At 39.8% G+C, this 20548-nt stretch overlaps 1 protein-coding gene across 2 annotated transcripts in view; it reads right to left on the reverse strand.

Annotated features, from left to right (window-relative positions):
- Window positions 1-5501: 5501 nt before the first annotated feature.
- STX12 (syntaxin 12) overlaps window positions 5502-20548 on the reverse strand; it is a 37671-nt gene continuing 22624 nt past the window's right edge. Inside the window, exons 5-9 of one of the 2 annotated variants that reach the window (XM_029947468.1) lie at window positions 16304-16347; window positions 14892-14997; window positions 10265-10337; window positions 8748-8830; window positions 5502-7511 (exon numbers count right to left, since the gene is read on the reverse strand). In XM_029947468.1, the coding sequence (XP_029803328.1) occupies window positions 7419-7511; window positions 8748-8830; window positions 10265-10337; window positions 14892-14997; window positions 16304-16347 (399 nt within the window). In that variant the 3' untranslated portion in view covers window positions 5502-7418. The remainder of the gene's footprint in view (window positions 7512-8747; window positions 8831-10264; window positions 10338-14891; window positions 14998-16303; window positions 16348-20548) is intronic. The other variant, XM_029947469.1, reaches the window with a different exon arrangement.

Here is a 20548-nt window from a genome sequence, read left to right on the forward strand (position 1 = left end):
TCTTGAGAAGGAATTATTCTCAAGTGTTTTGAGTGTAACAGAAAAGAGCAAGGGACTTTTATCTACAGATTGTCCATCCCTTTGAGATTCCATGCCCTTTTCAGGCATAAGGTGGTGTTTAAGCCGTCTTTAGCTAACAGTGACCTGGTATCTTATGTCAGCTTTGCCTTTCAATTTCTCAGCTGTGCGTGATCCATTATTTAATCCCTTCTAGTGCTGATTATACACCCAAGAAAACTAAAGCTATATACTTACCCATATAATTCTTTACTCCTTGGCCATGTTTCCTGTTTCCAGCACAGCTGAAATTCACACTGGCTTCTGATGTAATGGCACCTTACATTTACCTTGGCCTTATAAAGCAAAATGGTCTTTGTTTGGGTGCCACTGATGTCAGTATAGATCAGCAAACTGAAGGGCAGCAGTCCCTGAAATGGAAAGACTGATAGGCCAGCTGCCTTGGGATTTTGGTATCTCAACTAAGATTAAATTCTTAGACTCTGAAACCTCCTTAGAATAGAACTAAAGACTAATTAGGAGCATATTCGGGTCAGAAAACCTAAAAAAACATATTTTTAATGTTTGTTTATTTTTGAGAGAGAGATAGACAGACAGAGCATTTGAGCAAGGGAGGGGCAGAGACAGAGGGAGCAGGCTCCAGGCTTGGAGCTGTCAGCACAGAGCCCGACGTGCAGCTTGAACTCAAGGACCATGAGATCGTGACTTGAGCTGAAGTTGGACACTTAAACCAACTGAGCCACCCAGGCGCCCCCAGAAAACTTTCTTAAAACATCTTTGTGAGTGATCAAATGGAGACATTGAAAAAAAATTACGTTGGTGTATAGATAATTAGGCTAGGAGGCTTCGTTTAGCAGGATGGTGAATGAAAAGTTCACAAGGTCCTGACCAAAGAAAAGATGTTCTTAACAAGTTGGGCAGAAATTGCCACTACTCCATACTTTTAGAGAATGCTTCATGAAAGAGGTGAGTAGGATAGTTATATCAGTGATACACAGACACAGTGGAGTGTCTCAAGGTGTGGGTTCAGAGCCTGAGTGCTTGAGATCAAATCCTGCCTCCATCATTCCTAAATTGTGTCCCTGTGGGCAGATTACTTATTATACCTCATTTCCTAATCTATAAAATGGATGGACAAGAAGCATACAAAATTTTACATTTAGCATAGTAAATTACTGGTAGTAAGGGCTCAAATATTATCCCACAAATGACCACGCACACATAGAGCACTTCCTCAAGCTGTTAAAATTCCTGTATTAGACCGCCATTCCTGGCCTCTACTTCTTCAACTGCAAAGTGATGGGGCTGGTCTGGATGAATGTCCCACAGGCATTAGAGAGGTCATGGACTGGCAGCAGGGTGGGGGCTGGGGAAGTAATACCAAGTGTCAACTTTTATTTTGCCAGTTAAGAAGATTTAAAAATTAAGACTTCTGACATCACTTTTTCATTTTTATAATCTTGAAATATCCTTTTTATTTTTTAATGTGTTGGGTTTTTTTTGTTTGTTTGTTTGTTTGTTTTTTTAGAGAGAGAGCGTGAGCAGGGGAGGGTCAGGGAAAGAAGGAGACACAGAATCTGAAAACAGACTCCAGGCTCTGAGCTAGCTGTCAGCACAGAGCCCGACATGGGGCTTAAACCCACAAACACAAGATCATGACCTGAACCGAAGCAGGACGCCCAACCGAGTGAGTCACCCAGGCGTCCCAGAAATATCCTTTTTAAAAAGTGGGAAAGTCATTATCTCAGACTCAGAAGACAGTACTTTAAAAAGCCCACTAAATCATTTTTCTCATTTCTCCATTGACTGGTAAAAACTTGGTCCATAATCATAGTCCAACACTAAAGATCCTATCATTTCAAGTTTATGCCTTAAAAATTAAGTGCTACATTGTCAATCAAATTTCATTTTGGAGAGTACTAAAATGAACTATTTGTTTGGCCCAAAAGTAGGATCAGGGATTGGGTATCAAAACCTTTCAAACTATATCCTGATTAAATGGAGTCTGTAAAGTAGCTGTATTTCATAGCACTGCAAAGCAATCCTGAAAAATCCTGGGAGACCTAGGAATACACTGAACATGCTTAGAAAAGCGGGGAGAGGCAGTGAGTCCTTGCCTTAGGAAACAGGGTAGACTGAAGTCTGAGTGAGGTTTTGGTCTGCAGTTAGTGATCAAAAGCAAAAGCTTCATTCCCACGATTAAAGATAGCCTCTGGATAAGGAAAAATAAAAGGACTTTTTGAAAAGGTTTTATTTTTTCCCCAAATGTTTTATTTAGTTTTGAGAGAGGGAACACAAGCAGGGGACAGAGGCTCTGAAGCGGGCTTCATGCTGACAGCAGTGAGCCCAGTGCAGGGTTTGAACTCCTGAACCAAACCGTGAGATCATGACCTGAGCCGAAGTCAAATGCTCAACCAACTGAGCCATCCAGGTGCCCCTTTTAAGATTTTTTTTTAGTAATCTCTACACCCAATGTGGAGCTCGAACTCATGACCCTGAGATCAAGAATCACATGCTCTACCAACTGAGCCAGCCAGGTGCCCCTAAAAAAGAATGAAGTTTTTAAAAAGAACAAAGCTGGACGTCTCATTCTCCTGGATTTCAAACTCTACTACAAACCTATAGTAATCAAAAAAGTATGGTATTGGCACAAAAATAGACACATGGATCAATGTAACAGAACAGAGGGCCCAAAGAAAAACTCCTATATCGTCAATCTATGACAAAGGAGGTAAGTATATATAATGGAGAAAAAGATAGTCTTTTCAATTAATGGTATTGGCAAAACCAGACCATTCTTATATATTAAAATAAACCCAAAGTGGGTTAAAAACTTAGACGTAAGACCTGAAGCCATAAACTAGAAGAAAACAGACAGTAAGTTCTTTGATATTAACCTCAGCCCGTCTCCCCAGGAAAGGACAATAAAAGAAAAAATAAACAAATGGCACTATAGCAAACTAAAAAGGTTTTGTACAGTGAAGGAAATCATCAATAAAATGAAAGGCAACCTACTGAATGAGAAGATATTTGCTAATGATATATCCAATATGAGGTTAGCATCCAAAATATATAAAGAACTCATGAACTCAATAGAAAGGTGGTTTTTTTTTTCAATTAAAATGGGCAGAGGACCTGTATAGACATTTTCCCAAGAAGACATGCAGCTGGTCAACGTGAAAAGATAATCAACATCACTAATCATCAGGGAAATACAAAGCAAAATCACAATGAGAGATTACCTCACACCTGTCAGAATGGCTACTATCAAAAAGACAAGAAATAAGTGTTGGTGAGAATGTGGAGGAAAGTGAACCCTTGTGCACTGTTGGTGGAGATATACATTGGTATAGCCTCTACAGAAAACATATAGAGGTTCCTCAAAAAAATTAAAAATAGAGAAAAAAATAGAACTACCATATGATCCAGAAATTTCACTTCTGGGTATTTATCTGAAGAAAATGGAAAACACTGATTCAAAAAGACATATGCACCCCTGTTAATCACGTTATTTGCAATAGCCAAGATATGGAAGCAACCCAAGTGTCCATCGATAAATGAATGGATACAGATGGGTATGTGTGTATACACACACACTGCAATATTACTCAGCCACACACACAAAATGAAACTTGCTATTTGTGATAGCCTGGGACAGACCTAGAGGGTATTATGCTAAATTAAATAAGTCAGAGAAAGACAAATACTGTATGATTTCACTTATATGGAATCTAGAAAACAAAACAAATGAAGAAAACAAAACAGAAACAGACTCCTACATACAGGAAACAAATGGCTGGTTACCAGAGTTGGGGGGGTTGTGGGTGGGCAAAATAGGTGAAGGGGATGAAGAGGTACAAACTGCCATTTATAAAATAAATCGTGGGGATACAATATATAGCATAGGTAATATTGTCGATAACGTAAAAACTTTGGGTCGCCGGGTGGCTCAGTCAGTTAAGTGACTTCGGCTCAGGTCATAATCTCCAGTTTATGAGTTCAAGCCGCCCATCAGGCCCTCTGCTGTCAGCACAGCACTTTCTTCAGATATTCTGTCTCCCTCTCTCTCTGCCCCTCACCCTCCCTCTCTCACACACACAAAAATAAACATTAAAAAAAAAAAACTTTTGGGATGCCTGGGTGGCTCAGTCGGTTAAGCCTCTGACTTCGGCTCAGGTCAGATCTCATGTTCATGGGTTCGAGCCCCACGTCAGGCTCTGTGCTGATAAGCTCAAGAGCCTGGAGCCTGTTTCCGGTTCTGTGTCTCCTTCTCTCTCTGCCTCTCCCCCTCTCATGCTCTGTCTCTCTGTATCACACATTTTTAATAAAAAATAAAAACTTTGGTGGCAGGTGGCAACTTTGTGGTGATCATTTCATAATGTATCTAGATACCAAATCACTATGTTGTATACTGTAAACTTAGAATATTGTATGTCAATTATACTTCAATTAAAAAAATTAATGGAGGAGGCTTAGGGTGTTAGACTTTGCGCTGACTCAGTGGTAATTCCAATTTGATATTTTTGTCCAATGGTATAAGGCAGTGTATCACCACCCCTTAGCAAAACAAGACAAGACAAAACCTGCCCTGGGAGCAGGAGTCTAGCTGCTAGCAAGTTCTTGTTCTGGAGCATTCCCAGATGAAGGGCCCAGAAGGACACTTCTAATTTACCCTATATAGTACTGCAGTTTTAATTCACTTGAGAGAATGGGAGATCTGCTTAGTGCTTCTAGGACATTCCATAAAGGAAGGAGAAAGGGGAAGGGAAAATGAAAATAATACAGAGGCAAACAATTTGTTATGTTCAGACCAAACCCCTGTGATCCTTATAATAAGAAAATTTTACAGCTAGAAGAGAGCTACTGAGAAAACTTGGGGCCTATGGGTTAAATGATTGTCCAAATAACTATGGCAATTTAATGGCAGAGCCAAGATTCTTCAGGCTTTCTGTACTCCAGTCTAAGGTTTTCTGTTTTTGGTTTTTTTTCTTAAGTTATTTTGAGAGAAAGAGAGAGCAAGCAAGCAGGGAAGGGGCAGAGAAAGAGAGAAAATCCAAAGCAGGTTCCACCCTACCAGCATAGAGCCCAACATGGGGCCTGCACCCACGAACTGTGAGATCATGACCTGAGCTGAAATCAAGAGTCAGACACTTAACCAACTGAGCCACCCAGGCACCCAACTCCAGTCTAGTTTTTGACCTCCAAACTAATGGTTTTCAACCATGGTTACCCATGAGCTTTATCTAGAACTATTCTCTTTCTCTCTCTCTCTCTCTATGCATAGTATATATATATATATATATATATATATATATGCATGCCCAGGCTACATATATTTCAAACTAACTGAATTAGAATCTTGTGGCAGGGGCACCTAGGTATCAGTATTTTTTAGTTTCTAATGTGAAGCCATGATTAAGAACCACATCCTAGACCATGATGCTCCCTTCCCCCAAAGACAAACAAGGCACAGATAAGAAGGATTCTGTGAACAGGTTTATTAAGATCACCTACCACAACCTCTTGGCAACTACCACAAACTCCAGGCCATTCGAATTCTAAGCCAAGGTCATATTTGCTACCCATGACCACTAGTACCACCACCACTATATTACATGGTATTATAGAACAGAACTATGATAGCTTCATTTAACCCAAATTGAAATTGTTTTTCACAATCAAGAGTTTTTTCTTGCCTGAAATGTTACAAATGATGTATCCAAGTCCAGGTGTAATTTGGAGCTGAAGGGGCCATGACCGTAGAACCAAGGAATTAGCTCTGAAGCTGCTGCTTGGGCCACTGTGACAGCGCGATCATTCCATTCTGTTCTGCAAGGAAACGGCAGCAGCGGCCCTGATTCCACCCCCAAACCACCCTCACCTGATCTCCAGGCTTCTTGCAGGTCTCAGTGTTTCTCAGGACAGCACATGACCTAATAGCTACTGCATCAGGACGTTAACTCATAAAAACCTACTACAAAAGTTTTTTAAATGTTTATTTGTATTAAGGAGTGCAAGAGTACAAAGAAACTTGGGCATTTGGGCCCTTGTTTCCCTACTATTCACATTAGTTTGGTAAAAGGAAATTAAGTAACATTAAAGGGAATGGAAGAAATGAATATAAATATATCCAGGGTAGCCCAATCCTCTAATTCACTAAAAGATGGACTGAAATTGGCCCAATACACATTTATGAGAGAGCCTACAGAAATTACATTCCCTTTAATTGCTCTAGACCTGTGTGAAAAAGGGAAGTGGAAAACATTTATATTACAAGACAGCAATCTTGAAACATTTTTTTTTGTCTAAAACTACGCATGGAGATTAATCTCTTGTTCATAAATTAGGGTAAGTCTAACATCACTATTCCAAACCAAAGTATTATTTACAAAAACAAACCTTGTCTTTGCTTTATCACCAGGTTCACATAACTAAGTTTTAAACCAACTTCGGTCTAGGTTTTAAAATCTCCCTGCCATCAAGCAGCCAGCAACCCTTATGGGTGAGGGGCAGCCTTTTGACAGCAAGAGTCATCAGTCACCAGGAATGTAGAACCACAAGTGAACAACAACAAAAAGTTTAAATCATTCCAAACAATTCCTATTTGCTTCCCAAAAGCATGCTTTGTCTAATTCTCCCTTTCTATACAGACAGGGGGAGAGGGACCCCAGAGAGCATAGTAATGTTAATTAAATTAGCCTCTTAAAAAAGTGAACAAGATGGTTTAGTGTGTGGACAGATGAACTGCTGTGGATGACATCAGCAGATAAGAAGGTAAACTTTAAGTCCTGTTAACAGGTACCCCAGTGACTGGCCAGCTCACATAGACACTTTTTATCTGGATCAAATGTGCAATTTTTTACTTTCCAGTTTAAATACACTGCCAAAATCTTTCAAGGCAGAAAGAGAATAGGTTTCTTGGAAATTCAAATTAAAATATTAAAAAATAAAAAGTACTGGCTTATTGTATAGTTTCTGACAGATCCCGATGCACTAGGTGTCAGAAAGTAATTCTATCTCAGTGGCTAGTGAAAAGGTGAATTTAATGTACACATAAAATGACAATATTACAAGACTGTAGTGTCACCTGTCAAAATAAGAACATCTAGAATGGAATTTTCAGTAAACACTTGGGATGAAGGGTGATCAGAATACAAGAGAAAGCAAAATCCACATAAATTCTTAATTGGAGAGATCAATAAAATGCACATATAAATTGATAAATACTGTCTTCATAGGTCACTAATGCCAAGGACTAGTTAGTAGTTATTTTCTAACTAAATTGTTACAGGACATTCTGGTGTATGCTCTCTTCTTGTGATCAGTTTCTTCTGGTAAGACTCCATGAAGCACGTGTCCTTGAAAACAGCTCAGCAGAAGGTGGCTCTGAGGCAATCACTTCACTTATAAATTTGCCAGATAATAAATATCAAGACTACAATAATCACGGACAGGACAAGCACCAGGATACAGATCTTCTTGCGAGATTTTTTCTGAGGAGAAAAATACGTAAGGAGACACTCGTGAAACAAATAAAAAGGTTCATATCTAAGACTCCAAGATGTTCTGTAAATCTGCCTTTTTGTCATTCAAAATGAATTCTATCTGTGCATGAAGATGCACAGAGAGACATCCCCAAACCCCGACAGTTGTCAGCACAGCAGTACGAGTTAGAATTCCTGATACAGTTTTGCAAAGGGATTGTTTATACCTCTGCTGCTAGGCATTAGTTGTAATAAAATAAGATATTTGTGCATGCGTATTTTAATAAAGGTTTTATGCCTGTTATAAAATTTTATGTTTGTTGTAAAAAATACAGATAAAACTGCTGATATTTTGATTTCCTTATGATCTTTTTTATCTCTGCATATTGCTATTTGAAAGAATTGGGATCACACTGTATGATGTTTTTCTCACTTAACATTTTAGCATAAAAATTTAATTCCCACACAATGTAATACTGAGTGGATGTATATAATTTACTTCACAGTTCCTTTACTGTCTGACACTAAAATCGCCATCATTCAGTGTTTTAAAGGAAACAGTATTATTAAGTACAGATTTCTTTAAGAACATTTCCAGGTAAAATATAACTATCCTAGGAACATGGAAAATGGCTGAAATGCCGTTTATTTCTAAAAAGCCACACAGCACCAACAGACAGGAGATGAAAAGGACCTTATTCAGCGTGTTTGACATAAAGACCCAGATAAAAGACACATCCAAAGTTTCGGCTAATATGTAAAAGAATATTACTTCATACAAAGTAGAACAATTAACTCCTACTTATTCATAGAAAAATAACCCCCCAATGATAAACCCCTGACTATTCAGAAATAGTGGTTCGAATTGATTTTATTGCCGTCCTCTGTGGCAACATAAAGTATCAGCAAAGTCCTACTTTGTATCCATTACTATACTAATCGAAACAAATTTTAGCTGCTCAGAATATAAAATTAGCCTCCTACCAGATTTAGGTATCATGCTAGCTTATGGGGTTAGCCTTGTAGCAATGAAGCTTCTGTGTAAGTTTATTCAAGGTTTGATGTCTTTTTGTAGATTTCTCTGCAGAGGGAAATACTAAAAACAGAACTGGGACAGCAATTATGACCACTTGTCTCCAGCTTAAGCCTAATAAGCAAGAGGTTGCTGCTGTTCTCAATGTGTCAATGAGCACTGATGGCCCGGAAGTCTGCAGCACAGTGACTTTCTTTGGTACCTGCTTTTACCTGATAGTAAGCAGCTCGCTGTAACTGATCAGTGGCTCTTTCTACATGTACTTCTGAGCTTTCCACGTTGGCTTCTATGCTGTCTGCAGAGAAAAAGAGCAGTGGGTTTTTCTTTCTTTCTTTCTTTCTTTCTTTTTTTTTTTTACCATACTCAGATGTTTCAAGATGGCAAATTAAACACACTCCTGATATTGCGGGTCCTGGTCTGACTACCACCTATCTAGCTATCCAGCCATGAACTCAAAAGGTACTAACTGGGTAAGAGAATAGCTCTATTCTTTGGAAATAAAAACTGAACTAGGGGCGCCTGGGTGGCTCAGTCGGTTAAGCCTCTGACTTTGGCTCAGGTCAGATCTCACGTTCATGGGTTCGAGCCCCGCGTCAGGCTCTGTGCTGACGGCTCAGAGCCTGGAGCCTGCTTCTGGTTCTGTGTCTCCTTCTCTCTCTGCCCCTCCCCCTCTCATGCTCTGTCTCTCTCTGTATCAAAAAAAAAAAAAAAAACATTAAAAAATTAAAAAAAAAAACTGAACTATTTTAGTGGTAAAGGGTTATAAAGCATGCAACTCACCCACAAATGGTTCAGAAAAAAATTATGTATACACACATATATTTAGAGAGAAAGAATGAGAGCAAATATAAAGCAAATGGGGTAAAATGTTAAGAGGTAAATCTGGGTAAAGGTTACAAAGGAATTCCTTGTAGCCTTTTTATTTTTGCAACTTTTCTAAACATGAAATTATTTCCAAATAAAAAAATTTAAAGAAGAGTTACTAATTCCAAAATTGTGCAAGTTTCTGGAGATTAATGCTGGGAAGCCAACAGCTATTTCCTTAAATGGTTGAAGACTTATTAATAAGAGGTTCTGACAAATGAGGGGGGTACTCATGGGAGTCTCACTTTATTTTTATTATTTTTTCAATGTTTGTTTATTTTTGAGAGAGAAAGTACGAGCATGAGTCAGGGAGAGGCAGACAGAGAAGGAGACACAGAATCTGAAGCAGGCTCCAGGCTCTGAGCTGTCAGTGCCCAACTGGGAGATCATGACCTGAGCTGAAGTCAGAGGCTAACTTAATGAGCCACCCTGGTGCCCCATGGGGGCCTCACTTTAGCATCTACATTTGACAATATAAGAAAAGGGCTAAGAAAATGAATTTAATAATTATTATTTATTCAAAAATATTATTTTAAAATATTTATTAAAACTTTTAAAAATGTTTATTCATTTTTGAGAGAGTGTGAGCAGGAGAGGGGCAGAGTGAGAGGGAGACACAGAATCTGAAGCAGGCTTGAGTCTCTGAGCTGTCGGCACAGAGCCCAACATGGGGTTCAAACTTGTGAACTGTGAGATCATGACCTTGAGCTGAAGTTGGATGCCCAACCGACTGAGCCACCCAAGTGTCCCAAACTTAATAATTTTTAAATGGCATTCCTAAATTCTTGAGACACGTCTTACTGACTTCCTCATACACAAATACTGTATCAACTCACCTTCGGGAAAAGGTATCAATGATACATACCAATTAGATCACCTTGATCATGGATCATCATGGCCAAATCTTTAAATATCTGATTGACATCCAAAATGTCAGCCTAAGGAACACAAAAAATAATTAACATTATGCAACATGTTAGAAAATTCAGTTCTTCTACTTAGCTAAAAGTTTGGCTATAAACATAACACATGTGTTTCTAACACTTATCAATCATGCTTTCCCCACAAACTGAAAATGAAAATAATGTTAATGAACATTTACTGAATGCTTACCATGTGCCAAGACCACTACCAGGTAGGTAATTCAGCTAGAGAGGACCCACGGTCTTGCCCTGAAGTTAATCCTCCAGTCTTATACCATCCTGGGCCAGCCCCTCTCAAATGTGGGTAATGATGGTATCCATCTCATACTAAAGCACAGAAGTACTAAATAAACTGATATATTTAAAGTTCTTAGAACTGTGTGATAAGCACTTCACAAATGTTAGCTATTATTAATCATTACTTAGTTGGTACTCATGACAACAAAATGAAACATGTATTATCCCCATTGTACAGAAGAGAAAACTGGGGCTCAGAGAGGTTTAATGACTTGTCCCAAGGTCTCAAAGATAGCTAGTGGCAGAGTTGAAAATGAAAAGTTCATGATATTTTCATTATGTTACTATGCCTCCATGATATTTACATTAACCATTCAGTAACTGTATCAAGTCAAGTATCTTTGATAATAAGGCTCAGAGAGATTATATAACCGGTCACAAAGCTTGTCAGTGAGGAAACGAAGTGTTGCAGCCAGAACATCTCTACAGCCTGTGCTCTTTTTTCTTTCTTTTAAGTAGGCTCCCTGGAGCCCAGTGTGGAGCCTATCATGAGGCTTGAACTCATGACCCTGAGATCAAGACCTGAACTGAGATCAAGAGTCGAACACCTACCCAACAGAGCCATCCAGATGCCCCAAGTCCATGCTCTTTCAATTGCAATATACTGCTTCTCAGAATGCCACAATATAAAACATTGTCTTGAAAGCCATGACTTCCTAATCATAGCTTAGCAAGCCTAGTTCTTACCAGCACCTCAAAACCTCAATTACGTGCTAAGAGTCTACAGTAGTTGGGACAGTCTGCTAGTTGCTGTAGGTACAAAAAGGCTTACTAGCTAGTGGGGTGGGGTGGCAGGGTGGTGGAATCAGTATTTTTCTTGTAAGTCATTATACGGGAAATGACTAGTAAATAGTACAGTAAGGAGTGCAGAGAAAGGCTTGCAGAAGAGGTAGGACTTGAGCTGTACCTTAAAGCAAAAGAGAAGCTATATAAACAAAAAGTTAAAAGAGGTAAAGAGCAAAGAGCCCAGTTTGGTTACAACACAGGTAACGCAATTGTGATTTATAATAAGAAGTATTTACTTAGGGGCACCTGGATGGTTCAGTTGGTTGAGCGTCCAACTTCAGCTCAGGTCATGATCTCACAGTTTGTGGGTTCGAGCCCTGCAGCTCAGGTTCTGTGCTGACAGCTCGGAGCCTGTTTCAGATTCTATGTCTCCCTCTCTCTCTGCCCCTCTCCCACTCGTGCTCTCTGTCTCAAAAATAAATAAACTATTAAAAAAATTTTTTTTAAGTATGTATTTAGTCTTCATCCTGTTCCTGGAGCAGAACTGCTAAAACCCTTGAAATTTCCTGAGTGATAAGAGAGACAAAATTATCTTTCATTATTTATAACAAACCCTTTTCAACCACAACTGAGCTTATGTTAAGAACGAGGGTTTTGGGGGCGCCTGGGTGGCTCAGTCGGTTAAGCCTCCGGCTTCGGCTCAGGTCAGATCTCACGTTCGTGGGTTCGAGCCCCGCGTCAGGCTCTGTGCTGACAGACAGCTCAGAGCCTGGAGCCTGCTTCCGATTCTGTATCTCCCTCTCTCTGACCCTCCCCCTTTCATGCTCTGTCTCTCTCTGTATCAAAAATAAATAAAAAACATTAAAAAAAAATTAAAAAAAAAAAAAAGTACGAGGGTTTTGGAAAGCCCCTCAGGAGGCGGGCTGGCTGCCAGGGGAACCAACCTTGTCATCAGAGGGGCTGCAGGTTGACTCAACCACCAACAGCCAATGATTTAATCAACCGTGCCTACATAACGAAGCCTCCATAAAAATACTAAATGGCAGGACTGAGACCGCTTCTGGGTTGGTGAGCACAGAGGTCCTGGGGCAGCGTGCACGTGGAGAGGGCACAGAAGCTCTGCACCCCTTGCCCTATGTCTCTCTCCATCGGGCTGCTCCTGAGTTGTAACCTTTTATCATAAACCAGTGACCTAGTAAATAAAGTGGTTTCCTCAGCTCTAAGCTGCTCTAGCAAATTAATCAAAGCCAAGGTCCTGAGAACGTCCAATTGCTAGCCTGTCAGTCAGAAGCACAGGTAACAACCTAGACTTACAACTAGCTTCCCAAGTTGTGGGGAGGGTGCAGTCTTGTGGGACAGAGCCCTTAACTTGTGGGATCTGATGCTAACTGACTCCAGGGTAGACAGTATCAGAATTGGGTTAAATTGTAAAACACCCAGCTGGTGTCACAAAATTGCTTAATGTGGATAAACCTCACATTTGGTGGCCAGAAATGTTAGAAGTGCAGTGTGAGAGTTGAGGAGATACAACAGTGTGTTGTTTTTTCGTTAGAACAGGGTTTGTGGGGCACCTGGTAGTTCTGTTGGTTAAGTGTCTAACTTCGGTTCAGGTTCCAACTCAGTTCATGGGTTTGAGTCCCACATCGGCCCAGCGCTGATGGTGGAGGACCTGCTTGGGATTCTCTTCCCCCCAGCCCCTACCCCTCACAGACTTGTGCGTGTGTGTGTGTGTGTGTGTGTGTGTGTGTGTGTGTGTGCACGTGCACGCGCATTCTCTGTTTCACTCAAAATAAATAAAAACTTAAAGAAAGAAAAAAAGAATACGGTCTGGAGAGTAGACGCAGGAAATGACTGGAGGGGAAAACCCAGCCCCAGTTCAGGCATTTGGACTTAATGCTGCTGAACTTGTGAAGCGCCCGCTGTCTCTGACATCCGCCACCTTACACTCCTTTCCTTAGCTCCGTGTCTCACTCAACTCTGCTAGAACAGTATTTCTAATGTCAGAGAACCAAGTTAATGATTAGCTGCAGTAAGTGAAAAAGAGAAAAAAGGGGACATCTTTGAAGGCAATAAAATCATCAAAGCTGAGGATGAATTGTTCTATCTGAACCCAGACACTTAAAAAAATTTAAAAATAAGATAAAATAAAATTACAAATAAATTAAAAAATAAATATCAAAAACATATATAAAAATCTATATAATACAGGAGCACCTGGGTGGCTCAGTTGGTTCCACATCCAATTTTGGCTCAGGTCATGATCCCTCAGTTTGTGAGTTTGAGTCCCATATTGGGCTCTCTGCCATCAGCCCAGAGCCCACTTCAGATCCAATCCCTCTCTCTCTCTGCTCCTTCCTTGCTCACACTCTCACTCTCTCTCAAAAATAATCATTAAAAAAATAAATAAAAACAGACATCAGTGGTCTCTAAGGCAGGGAGTCTCTACACTGAATGTACATTATAATCACCTGGGAAGTTTGTTAAAAAAAAAATCCATGTCCATGGCCTCTTGTGGATATTTGCCCATTTTTAATATACAAAAAATAGGAATTTCATATAATCGAAACTAACAGTTGGTTGGTAAGGGAGGACAGCTGGGCATTTGGGGAAAAAAAATCTCCAAGTGACTCTAAGGTACAGTCAGAGTTCAGAGCCACCACCACAGATGAAGGTCATGGAGGAGGTCCAAGTTTCTCCTCTCTACAGTCCCCTCCCGCCCCTGCCCCCAGGGATGGCAGTATTGTAGCTGCATGGAGAAGAAAACTACTTAAGTTTAAGAATATACTGGTCATGGGGCGCCTGGGTGGCTCAGTTGGCTGAGCATCCGACTTCAGCTCTGGTCACGATCTCGAAGTTCATGAGTTTGAACCCCGTGACCACGGGGTTCTCTGCTCTCAGCGTAGAGCCTGCTTAGATCCTCTGTCTCCTCCCTCTCTGCCCCTCCCCCATCTGTGCTCACTCCGTCTCTCTCAAAAATAAACAAACATAAAAAAAAAAAAAAGGAATATACTGGTCACTACTTAAAGTTAACCTGAAAATCAGGTAAGAAAGGCCTTGAGACCTTTCCTTCAACCCCCACCTCAAAAACTACTCCTGTGTCCCTGTACCGAACTCATATCCACAACTTGGGACTGGGCTTTGGGGGGCACAAGGATTAAGCAAACTTTTTGGCCTGCGTTTATTCTGAGCTACTCAGTAAGGAGGGGCTCTCTCCATAGAATCGTACCTGATCTGGAAGTTGGCACTAAGGTCTGGGACAAAGTAATAATGAGCAATAAAATATACATTTGCCTTGCTCTGTTCTTCATGCATATTCTCGTGGACACCACGTAAGATTATGGTAACTGAAGAAAGGACTAGAGTCCTCTTGGGCACCGTGGCCAGTACTGTCATAAGAGTATTCAAATTCACCATGATACATTGAGATATAAGAAACAAATCACATAAGGACTCGTTTCACGCTTTTTCATAATCACTGAGAGAAAATCCAGGTGCGTTAGAGTGCAGATACATGGAGTCAAACAAAAAACACAAACCGGCTCTTACCTCCAGCTGCCGAATTGCTGTTTCTCTCTCTTTAATAAGTTCCAGATCCTGTTCGGTGATGGCCACCTCATCCTCCTGGCTCTGCATCTGGTTCCACTCCTCATGGCTGCAAGGAGACGAGCGCATTAGTAGATCCCTCCTAAGGTGGCATGGGACGCCTACAGCACCTCTACTACAAGCAGAGCCTATCCAAGGGCGTCACCAGCCCTCCAGCTCCTGGTATCAAGACAAAGTCCTTGAGGGCCACATTCTTCCTGTCTGGAGGCAAAGAGCTGGTAACACCGAGAAAACAAAAGTCTCGGCTTCCATGGGCAAAACAGAGATGAGGCAGGATTTCTAAGGGACAGGACTCCTTGCTGTTCTCCAGCTAGGGGTGCACACCCTGGGATCTTGCTAGGGCTTCCTAACATGGAAAGCAGACAGAGGCTTGAGGTCCGTGAAGCGTGCTGGCCCCTCCTCTCACTCTGTTGGTCTCCTGGGTATTAAGTGGGTAGAGGAGACAGGCGAAGTGATCTGTCCGTGCTTCTCCGGTTAGTCTAACAGAATCACATCCTCTGGTTTGCAGAGCAGTCCCCGAGGTTATGCTTTGGGTTAAATGCCTCTTCAAAGAAAACTGAAGTAAAAAGCTAGTGAAATGTTTTAACTCTTTCTTCTTTTCAGGTACCGTGTTTAGAAAAAAGGCACACTACATATTATACTAGACACAAACGCTTTGGAAATCCAGAGTTAAGCATTTTCCCAATAGCATGCATAAATCAGACATCATCTCCACAGTATTTAAAGAGTTACCTTCATGCACTAGAGATACAAAACTGAATAAGAGAGATCCCACCAGGCACACCTTTGAGGTGCTCACAGTGGAGTGCAGAGAGACAGAAATGGATCTATGAAAAGGCATTTTTAAGTTCTGAATTAATACCACAAATAAATTTCTACGCAATTAGTTAATTCAGTTCAGAGAAGTGAAAAAGAAGATGTCTTTCAGATGCAAACTGTTTGCTTTTTTCTTGTACTGCTCCTAAAAGAATGAGTTGCTTCTATTTTAGAGATGGGGAAACAGAGACCCAAGAACTTTGAAAAACTTAAATCCAACTTAGAGGTGAAATCCTAATCTGTAGATTCGTGTGTTCATACTTACTCCTAGGGAGGCCAATCTCTCTTCCCAACACAAAGACATCAGGGGTTTCTTTGCCTTTTTTATTCACCTTGAAATTATTCCTTCCCTAATTCAAAGATCTTAGAAAAGCCCACAGTTTTGACTTTTTTAGTTCATTTGGTGGATTATAAGTTACCTACCCCACATCTCCCTTTATTTTTCCTTCTATTCCGTAGTGATTTTTAAAAGGAGAAGTAAGTCAAGAGTACAGAATCCCATCTCAACCAGCCAGCAGGCTGTAGGGAGAAGTCCTTACCCATCAAATGAGACGAGCTGCTCCTCTCTGTGCCTCTCCTCCGCCTAGAAAGCAGATGGCATTATTGCTGCTGTTCTCCAGAAATATGTCACAGACACACACACAACAACGGCCTCCTTTCGCTACAGTATAAAGAAGCAACATCCCTTGGCTCCAACAGGATCCGTGAGATGACACAGGGCTCTGGGAATCTGTCTCGACTAGGAAATGGGTGTGAAGTAGCTGAAAGCAAATCTGGGCTCAGAACGGCACCCCTACTGAACAGGACGGAGAGAACACGGGGAGAGGAGAGGAGTAAACAGTAAGAGTGATAACCTAGTTTACAATCCATGCGGAGGCAGAATAAAGGAAAAAGTTGAAAACAAGGAAACAAACTTTCAGAACATGTAAAGATTTTTTTAAATGCACATTTATGACACACCAGGCACTAAAAGTGGCGGACTCAGTTAAAAAAAAAAACATTTAATGCATATATTAAAAACAAGTGAAGAAAAAAAATTTAATGGGGCGCCTGGGTGGCTCAGTTGGTTAAACATCCAACTTCGGCCCATGTTGTGATCTTATGGTTTGTGAGTTCGTGCCCTTGTAGGGTTCTGCACTGACAGCTCAGAGCTTGGAGCCTGCTTTGGATTCTGTGTCTCCCTCTTTCTCTGCCTCTCCCCTGCTTGCTCTCTGTCTCTCTCTCTTAAAAGTAAATAAACATTTTTTTTAAAAAAGAAAAAATTTAAAAGAGCAATGCATCCCAATTTAAAAAATTTCCTTTTTACAATAGTAATAATTAAAAGAACAAGTGTGTCCTGTCCTCAAGTCTACCTACGTGTCAATCTCCAATTACAACCCCCCTCCTTGCCCTTAAAATAATACTATTCTGACACTATGATGATCATTTTCTTGTGTTTTTAATACAGTGATATGTATCTGTATTTAATATCAAATACCTGATTTTGAACTTCACATGAATGGAGTTACAGTTTGTGTATTCTTTCATGCTTTGATTGGATCACACCAGATTGGGGCAGATCCATTCCAGATGCTGAATGTAACTGTGGTTCATACATTTTCTTACTTAGCTGTATGATATTATAGTATGTGAACACATCATAATGCATTTATCTGTTCTACTACGGAAGAACATTTGGAAGTTTCCAATTTGTGACTGCTACAAAAAAATGTTGCTATAAACATTCTAATACATATATCCTGATATTCAAATTTGCAGTTTTCTCTAGGATAGAACTGATGTGTCTTGAAGCTACAGGCAAAATGTGTTCCAGGGGTTGTTTCAATGCATACTGTGAGTGGCCAGGTAGGAAAGTTCCTGTTGCACTGTATCTAGAACAACCACCCCCAGTGTTCACAGAATTTAAAAATTTTGACTTACTTTTGGACATGAAATAGTACCTCACTGTGGTTTTAATTTGCAATTTCATAACTACTAAAGAAGTTGAGTACTTCTCCATTTGTTTGGCCATTATTTAAAATAATACTAAGATGTTATTTGCCGTTTCACTGTGTTAACATTTATAACCATGGAACAAAAACGATGGTGGATAAAACTGCGGGCATTTTACCGCAAATGCACTCCGGTTATTGTAGTCTTCACCCCTATACACAAGGGGGAAAAGCCAGCTTGTCCTTAATGAAGCCGTTAAATTCTAAATTAAGTAAATCTCAGCACAATACAGGTCTTTAGAACATTCCGTATGAGATGGGAAGCACACATAAAGCACTTCTGCGGCATATAGAAATCCAATGCTTGTCTCCAGGAAAAGCACCTGTGTAATCGAGCTGCTGGGTGAACTAGCTACTTTTGTTTAGAGAACATCATTTTAGTATAGTTTACACATAAAACTGTCATAAACCTTAAAAAATACATAAGCTTTTTTTTTTTTGCTTTTAACAAGAGCGTCACTTTATTTATTTTTCTTAAATAGTTTATTGTCAAATTGGTTTCCATATAACACCCAGTGCTCTTCCCCACAAGTGCCCCCACCATGACCACCACCTCTTTTCCCCCTCAACCCTTGGTTCAGTTCGTTTTCAGTATTCAATATTCTCTCAGGTTTTGCGTCCCTCTCTCTCCCCAACTCTCTTTCCCCCTTCCCCTCCCCATGGTGAGCTTTTTAATAAAATCTGTCTCTATATATAATTACAAACTTCTGTATGTGTGATATACATATTAACAACCTATGGCTAGTCACATGGATATTTGGCAGTAAGTTCTTGAAGATAAACAATGTAAGCCTGTCACTTCAAGGACAATGGACAGTGTGTGTTGCCAGGGATAAAAAAAAAAAATCTAGCTTTTAGGGGCACCTGGGTGGCTCAGTCAGTTAAGCATCCAACTCTTGACCATAGCTCAGGTCACGACCTCAAGGTCTGTGAGTTCGAGCCTCTGACGCGGCTCTGTGCTGATAGTGCGGACCCTGCTTGGAATTCTCTCTCCCTCTCTCTGGCCCTATCCAACTTAGGCTCTCTCTCCCTCAAAATAAATAATAAACTTAAAAAACAATGTAGCTTTCAAGTAAAAAAAACCAGAAAGCTAGAAAATTTGTATCTGCCACTTATGAATTCGAGAGTTTCACAACTCTCTCAAAGTCTCTTAGAGACTTTTCTGATAAGAAGATCCTGTATTACCTTTTGATATTGTACGATGAAATGTTATCAACATTTGGAAGACCTGCACAACTTGGGGAATCAATATTTTCCAAATGATAAATACATGACATAAGAATCATATGTGGATAAAGACCTAATCAAAATATAAGACCAACAGATTTGGATATACCAGAGTAGGAAGTCATATCTAATATGGTATTAGACTCCACAATTCTACTAACTTTTGCCAAGTTCTGATGTAGTGCCAAAGAATAGTAACAGCAATGATCTGAAGAGGTTAATTAAAATACTCCTTCCTTCTCCAGTTACATATCTCTGTAGGCTGGCTTTTCTTCAGATACCTAAACCAAGACAATATATCACAAAGACTGAATGTAGAAGTAGATATGAAAATCTAACTTCCTTCTATTAAGCCGAATATTAAAAAGATTTGCAAAAGTGGAAACAACGCCAGCCTTCCCACTAAATTTTTTTATGGTTTTGGAAAAGTAGTTATTTTAAATTAAAAGCTAATTTATATTTACGTTAATGTTAATGGATAATGGATATATTATTATTTGTAAAATGAATAAATATTTGTAAAACTTCACAGTTTTAATTTCTAGTATGTATCAGTAGATACATTCATACAAATAAAAGCTTTCTGGAGTCTCTAATAATTCTTAAGTATAATAGAGGATCCTGAGATCAAAAAGGCTGAGAAACTAGTATTCTATTGGGTTGTTTTCTTTTTTGTATTGATTCACAGGAATTTTTTCTATATTCTGGTTACTACTAGTCCCTGTCAGTTACCCATATAGCAATATCTTCACCCTGTTTGTGGTTTGTCTTTTTCCATATTTACTACTTTCTTTGCTTTTCATTCCTTTCTCCTTTTCCAACTTTCACCTGAGATCACCTTCCTTTGGCTTAAAGTACATTTTTTAGAATGTTCTTAAGTAAGGTATGCTGAGAGCTAACTCACTTTTGACTGAGAAATGTCTTTAATCAGCCCTCAATCTGGATATCTACTTTCACTGGGTTTAGAATCCTAGGTAGGCAGTTACTGTCCTTTAGGACATTAATGACGGCCCTTGACTGGCTTCCACTGTTGACACTGAGAAATCAACTGCCCATCCAACTATTACATCTTTGAAGGCATACTATTGTTTCCCTGACTATTTTCACAATTCTCCTTGGAGTTACGAAGTTTCTCTCTGATGTATCTAGATGAAAATCTTTTCCTTATTCTTTTTGAGGTTTGACTTTTTGAAACTGCAGATTAGGGCCTCTCCTAAGTTCTAAGATATAACCAGCCATTATCTCTTCAAATATCACCTCTGTTCTATGTTCGCTGCACCCTTATTCTGAAACTCCAATTAGAGTTAGATCCTTCTAACTCTAAGGTTAGATCCTTCATTTCATTCTCCATTTCTCATAATCTTTCATCCTATTTAACTTCTCAGTCCCATCCTACATGCTGATACATAGCATCGTAAGACAGAAAATATCTTCTATTTTCTAGTTAAATCATCCATCATGTTTTTAGCTTCCATATTTTTCAGTTCTAAAAAATATTTGGCTCTTTTCCAAAGTTTCTAATAATTTCCTGCTTCCTGTAGATGTTTTTAAGGTTTTCTTTTATTT

The sequence above is a fragment of the Suricata suricatta genome, chromosome 8 (assembly GCF_006229205.1).
Source record: "Suricata suricatta isolate VVHF042 chromosome 8, meerkat_22Aug2017_6uvM2_HiC, whole genome shotgun sequence".
Taxonomy (NCBI): domain Eukaryota; kingdom Metazoa; phylum Chordata; class Mammalia; order Carnivora; family Herpestidae; genus Suricata; species Suricata suricatta.